This window comes from Amblyraja radiata, chromosome 18 (genome assembly GCF_010909765.2).
Source record: "Amblyraja radiata isolate CabotCenter1 chromosome 18, sAmbRad1.1.pri, whole genome shotgun sequence".
NCBI lineage: Eukaryota > Metazoa > Chordata > Chondrichthyes > Rajiformes > Rajidae > Amblyraja > Amblyraja radiata.
In genome coordinates, this window is record NC_045973.1 from 36,949,893 (window position 1) to 36,956,975 (window position 7,083).

Genomic DNA, 7,083 nt, shown 5'->3' on the forward strand with positions numbered 1-7,083 from the left:
GAGCTCCGGGAAGCGGTCTCTCCCCCCGGACCCGCGAGCTGCCGATGTTCCAGTCCACCGGACCTGCGGCTGCGTTGCTGGAGCCTCCGAGCCCCAGGAGTCGTAAAAAGTGAAGTTCCCCATAAGGTGCAAGACCTTGACTAACTGTAAGTGAGAGAGGCAGAAGATATTGAGAATAGACACAAAATGCTGGAGTAACTCAACGGGACAGGCAGCATCTCTGAGGAGAAGGAATGGGTGATGTTTCGGGTCGAGGCCCTTCCTCAAACTGAAAGTCGGGAGACAGAAATGGTGATATGGAAGGGTAAGGTGTGTAAATGACAGATCAAGGCAGACGATGATCAAGGAAATGTAGAATGGTTCACTGTTGGCTGAGGGGAAGGTGACAACGAGGCACACAAACAGTAAAATTAATCTAGAGGACATTGAAACTAGTTGGAGAGGGACACAGAGAGAGAGGGACAGCAAGGGCTACTTGAAGTTAGAGAAACCAAACATTTCATACCACTGGGCTGTAAGCTGCCCAAACGGAATATGAGGTATTGTTCCTTCAATTTGTGTTTGGCGGGTTTGATTTGTACAGCGTATAGAATCCTGGGGTTCATAAACAGAGATTCAGAATACAAATGCAGGGATTATTTATTAGAAACATAGAAAATAGGTGCAGGAGTAGGCCATTCAGCCCTTCGAGCCTGCACCGCCATTCAATATGATCATGGCTGATCATCCAACTCAGTATCCTGTACCTGCCATCTCTCCATACCCCCTGATCCCTTTAGCCACAAGGGCCACATCTAACTCCCTCTTAAATATAGCCAATGAACTGGCCTCAACTACCTTCTGTGGCAGAGAATTCCAGAGATTCACCACTTTCTTTGTGAAAAATGTTTTTCTCATCTCGGTCCGAAACGATTTCCCCCTTATCCTTAAAATTGAACTATTGAACCATTCTAAAGTACTAGTTAGGCTAGAGCTGGAGAATTGCACCCAATTCTGTTTACCAAAAAGTAGGAAAGATGTGCAGGTCCATGAAACAATGGTTACAGAGATGAAGATTCTCAGCTATAATGGTACTCTGAGAAGCTTGTGTTGTGCTCATTGGAACAAGGAAGATTGAATGGAGATTGTGATGCCTTTACATCAAGCAAATAAAAATAGCTGTTTGCTTTAGTACATGGTTCAAGGAGCAGGGACACAGACTTAAAACAAATCGAAAGGGAGAGTGGAGGTGTGAGCATTTTTTCCCCCCAGAACAATTATGATTTGGAACTATGCTTGCAAGGAGTGGAAGGAGAGTTATATCAGGGCTTTCAAAAGAGAATTGGATAGGCAGTTAAGGGAAACAATTGGCAGGGGAATGGGTTCAACTAAGTTGTTCTACTATAAGCCAGTATGGATTCAATGGACTGAATGGCATCCTGTACTGTGAAAATTTGGTAAGTCTATGACCAACAAGGATTGAAGTATTTAACCTTCATTTTAGTATGAATACCAAAATTATCTCATGGCATTACAACAAAATAGGAAAGTGACAGTGCATTTGTGTCTCCTTCATTTATCTCTTCCTCACAACTTCCGTCAGTAACACTCGTATCTTTCCATCTTGTTCCGACAGCAAGCTTTTAATGCCACAGCCGTTATACGTCACATGAGGAAGCTGCACTTGGGCACCAGCCAAGAAGGGTCAGTGCAGAACACGCCAACCAGTCCGTGTGACAGGACACTTGTGCTACCAGGAGGGAATTCCAAAGACGGTAAGAGTTTGAGGTTGTTCTCCTGCTTGTAAAATGTACTGCAGATTGCACCAACTAGGTTTACAGTTAACAGTTTAGTTTCTTGTCACGTGTACCCAGATACAGTGAATAGCTTTTTGTTGCGTGCTAACCAGTCAGCAGAAAGACAATACATGATTACAATCGATTCATTCACAGTGTATAAATACTTGATAAGGGAATAACATTTAGTGCAAGTTAAAGTCCGATCAAGGATAGCCTGAGGGTCACCAATGAAGTAGATAGTAGTTCAGCACTGCTCTTTGGTTGTGGTAGGATGATTCTGTTACCTGATAACAGCTGGGAAGAAACTGTCTCTGAATCGGGAGGTATGTGTTTTTTCACACTTCTAAACCTTTTGGCTGATGGGAGAGGGGAGAAGAGGGAGCGGCCAGGGTGCGACTCGTCCTTGATTATGCTGCTGGCCTTGCTGAGGCACCGTGAGCTATAAATTGAGTCAATGGAAAGGAGACAGACACAAAATGCTGGAGTAACTCAGCAGGACAGGCAGCATCTCTGGAGAGAAGGAATGGGTGACATTTCGGGTTGAGACCCTTCTTCAGATGGTCTGGGCTGTGTCTACAATTTGCTGCAATTTATTGCGGTCTTGGGATATTCTAGATGTTGGGGGTACTTGGGGTATTAATGAGTTGGAGATGTTTGATTAAATTCAGTTAAGTAAATTGGATAAACAGCTAGGTCAGTAATCCTGATAGTTACAGCTCTGGGTTGTTGTAAAAACTCATATGATTGTTAGAGAAGAGAAGCTTTTTATTCTTTCCTGGTCTGACCTTTGTGACTAAACCTAGACCATGTGGTTGACTAAACTATCTTCCACTGCCCATGGGAGCCGCACAGGGCAAGGGCAGTTAGGAATGGTCCGTAATTGTTAGCTTTCCCTGTTGATAATTCATCACAAGAAAACATCCAAAATCGTTCTTGAACAGTATGAGAACATTTCCAATCTAATTTTCTAGAAGCATCAGAATGGCTGATCAGACATTAGCAAAGACCAAAATACTTAAAAACAGAGATGATCAAATCTACCAGAGTTTGCTTGATACAACATCTAGAAACCATCATAGTCTCAAAATTCTCTGCCTATGCCAGCTCCATTCATATGGTAAAGACGTCCACAAAGAACAGTTACTCTTGCAGTGATGAGATATGTTTTGTATTAAATGGATTAACACAATGTTAAAATTGGCTTGATTAAGATCTTTATGCATGAGCAGGTTTGTTTTGTGTCAATTATTATTTTTAAATGTTATAACGGAGCATTAACTTGCCATTATGTTTGGCACACACATTGTGGGCCAAAGGGGCTGCTTATGTGCTGTTCAATGTTCCATGTGTCGGAAGGAACTGCAGATAGACACAAAAAGCTGGAGTTACTCAGGAGAAATCTCTGGAGAAAAGGAATAGGTGACATTTTAGGTTGAGACCCTTCTTCCATCTGAAGAAGGGTCTCGACCCAAAACATCACCTATTCCTCTCTCCAGAGATGCTGACTGACCCGCTGAGTTAATCCAGCTGTTTAGACAATAGACAATATTGTCCTATGTTCCATTTCAGTTTCAGGTACTAAATGCCTCGTCTGTCTTTCGTGACTGTAACACTGTCCTTCCATTTCAAGGTTCACCGTGTGAAGAATTCCCACTTCCTTCCTCTCCACACTCTGCCGTACAAACGGAACAAAACCTGCTGACCGCCCATTCTCACAGCTGCCAGTACAACCGAGTCTAAGTCCAGATGGGGACCATCGATGTTCTGGTTGTTGATGACGTAGTCAAGGCTCAGAGGCAATTTAAATGCAACACTCATTCCATTCTCAGTACATGTTACCTGAGAGCCTTGCACTTGGGGGGGGCCTCCTTCTGAATGCTCTTAACCCTTCCTGTTTGCCAGAATGTCAATCCAATAGAACTCCTCCCACCTGTGATATGATTACTGCTTCTGGGTGTGGGCAAGGTGATTGCAGGAGTGATGTTCAGTGGTGGTGACAATTCGATCATAGGCTGTGTTTTAAATTCCATATGTGGAAAAATAATTACAGAACAAGTTAAAAGTCAAATATCTGTGACAGCCTGAAAATTGGGACAGGAATCCTCATATTTTAAATGTTTTAAATTGATTTTTTTTTAAAGTTTAATAGAGAGCATTGATAAGAAGAATTTCTCTTGCCTCACTGAAACCCAAATGGGTTGCCTAATCTTTTTCTTTACTTGTTTCGATGATTTATTTGTCAAAGCTAATCCCATAGGTTTCTTATGGTTGGTGACATCTTAACGCTGCCAATTCCTTGGATCCTGTCCGTAATTTTAAGAGAACAGCCCCAAGTATCATGGAAATGTGTCACATGAGTCTGACTGGATATCGAGGTTCTTTTGTGTATGTGTATATATTGTGTAAGATATGATAAACTTTGTCAAATGGTCTCTGATCAGATCCAGCGAAGCTCTTTCCATGTTGGCCTCTGGATTCCTGAAGCTTCTGAGTTTGCAGTTTGATAATGTGACCGTCACGTATGATCTTTCTTGAAGTGTCTGAGATCATTCTTATCCATTTTTATGTTAAACCTTTAATCCCTAATAGTAGTTGGTTTAAATATCTTTGTGTTTGCTTGAAATGTTTCAGAGCCTCTTCTGCGAGAGTTAGTGCTTGTCTGATCAGTGGATACTTTTACAAGAACAGTTTCTCATCCTTTGACACGACAAGTGGCATTTTAAGTTACTTAAATTGTGCTGCTTTGGAAATTATTCAGACTTGCCAACCAGTGCCATTTGTTTAAGTTAGTGAGTTTTATTGAGTTGAAAGATTATAGACAGAAACATAGTTGCTTTAATTGGGCCTTTTGTACTTGCCTTTTTATGGATTAATAGTAGATTTCACCATTTAAAACTGCTGAAATAGTCAGATTCACATTATGTTGCTTTTATATTTAAGATGCTAAATGGTTGGAGCTTCAGTGTTGAATGCTAGATAAGGTACCAACGAGAAATGATTGATTGACTGCTGTAGAGACCGTAGATTTTTATTCGCACTTTGTAAAACATGGATGAAAGGGAGGTTTGCATTCCTGACAGAAACGCCGTCAGATCAGTTGTGCATCTCAGTGGTGTTCAGACCATTTAAATCTGAGATATTTCAGTTCAGTTTAGTTTATTGTCACGTGTACCGAGGTACAGTGAAAAGCTTTGATATTTGATATATCCGCAAGGGATAGACCACTCTTAATGTCCGACGAGATCTAGCTCTGGAATATTTTTTACACTACATAGCAAGCTTTGGTTCTTGGCGATGAAATTGCACACTTAAGAAATTTTAAAATATTAAGGGCTAAGTCATTGAGTTATGCAGATTAAAACAAGTCTCCGCTTCCACCCCAGAATATGGGCCCCTCATAATGTGGACTAATTGAGACCACGATTTTCCTACCATCAAAAAAGATACAAAGTGCTGGAGTAACTCAGAGGGTCAGGCAGCATCTCTGGAGAACGTGGGTAGGTGACGTTTTGGGACAGGTCCCTCCTTCAGACTTGACCATGGTTTTTCCGACCATGTTGGCTAGAACACAATAGGATCCCTTCAATAGGGGAAATCAGAAGCGGCTTAAGCAGTGGCCCTGATTCCAATTGAGCACACATTTCCTTGCAATGTCTTTTACTGAGAGTGCAGTATAGCTACGGGGGAAGCTATTGCTGTGGCTATCATTTCCGTTGCTTTTTGATGTGTTGGATTGTGCTTGCTTGCAAATAAATGATCAGTAAGTCAATTTCAATGATGGCAGCTCACACCACCAAGGGATCTAGAACTGTAGAGGCTGTAGAGGCTGTAGAGGCTGCTGCCATCTTGGCACTTTGGACCAGCTGCCACTTCTAATACACGTTGGGTAAAAGGTGCTACTGCACTCGGGTCTGAACTGTAAATCCTGGTGCTAATTCTGTGCAAGTGCAGTGCTTTTAACTGGGTGAATTAGATTCTCATGGCAAACTAGAAAAGACATGGGTCAAACTCTCCCTAGCAGCATCCACACCTCAAGGATTACAGTTCAAGGATTACAGTTCACTACCACCTTCCTAAGGGCAACTGGATATGAGGAATTAAATGTGTAGGAAGGAGCTGCAGATGCTGGTTTAAACCAAAGATACACACAAAAAGCTGGAGTAATTCAACGGGTCAGACTGTACCTTTGGAGAAAAGGAATAGGTGACGTTTCGGGTCTGACTGATGAAGGGTCTCAACCTGAAATGTCACATATTCCTTTTTCCAGAGATGCTGTCTGACCTGTTGAGTAACTCCAGCTTTTTGGGTCTATAAGGAATTAAATGTTGGCTGATGTTGCAAATCCCACATCCCTTGAATGGATATACAGAGAAAAAAGATGATTAAAAATGGGAAAAATCCTGCCAATCAACAAGGGTTTAGATTTTAATTTGATTTTGTGCTAAAACCTACAGTTTTTCCCTCTATTAATGGAGGCATGAAGCAGCAGTGGCGTGACTCATACCCATTAGCCAGCTTATCTTTATAACACGCTGCCCACTGTGATGTACAAACAAGGAACTGCAGGACCTGGTTTACAAAAATAAGACATAAAGTGCTTGCTGAGTAACTCAGCGGGTCAGGCAGCATCTTTGGAGAACATGGATAGTGACATTTCACGTTGAGTCGTCACTCTGATGTTTAGCCACGGTGCTCAGGCGCTTAGTTGGGAAAGGGTCCCCAGAACTATTTAAAAAAGTTTAAGCACTGTTTCTTTAGTCAAGTTTAATCTGGAAGCATGACCTATACACGTAAACTGCAATGGTATTAAGCCATGAACAAGTAAATCTTGCGTCTCCTCATTGAGGGAGTCTCCTTGCATTTTGAAGGGCGGCACGGTGGCGCAGCTGTAGAGTTGCTGCCTTACAGAGCCAGAGACTCGGATTCATCCTGACTACGGGTGCTGCCTGTACGGAGTTTGTACGTTCTTCCCATGACCTGCGTGGGATTTCCCCGGGTGTTCTGGTTTCCTCCCACGCTACAAAGACGTACAGGTGTATAGGTTAATTGGCTTTGGTATAATTGTAATTTGTCCCTAGTGTGTAGGATAGTGCTAGTGTGCGGGGATCGCTGCTCGGCGTGGACTTGGTGGGCCGAAGGGCCTGTTTCTGCACTGTATCTAAACTAAATTAAGTCCAAGCAACTTGGTCATTGCCCGCTGATAGAAAAAATCTCCTTTTTGCAAAAATATATATTAATGTGGGAAAATGTAAGATAAATCTGCGAAGTTCTTAATCCTATGACCAGGACGCATTCTCAGTTGAGA

The 7,083-nt window shown here is 42.3% G+C and overlaps 1 protein-coding gene across 2 annotated transcripts in view; it reads left to right on the forward strand.

Moving 5' to 3' along the window:
- camk1 (calcium/calmodulin dependent protein kinase I) overlaps positions 1-6,148 on the forward strand; it is a 187,617-nt gene extending 181,469 nt beyond the window's left edge. For both annotated transcript variants that reach the window (XM_033037171.1, XM_033037172.1), the window contains exons 11-12: positions 1,616-1,754; positions 3,409-6,148. In XM_033037171.1, the coding sequence (XP_032893062.1) occupies positions 1,616-1,754; positions 3,409-3,518 (249 nt within the window). In that variant the 3' untranslated portion in view covers positions 3,519-6,148. The remainder of the gene's footprint in view (positions 1-1,615; positions 1,755-3,408) is intronic.
- Positions 6,149-7,083: the final 935 nt, after the last annotated feature.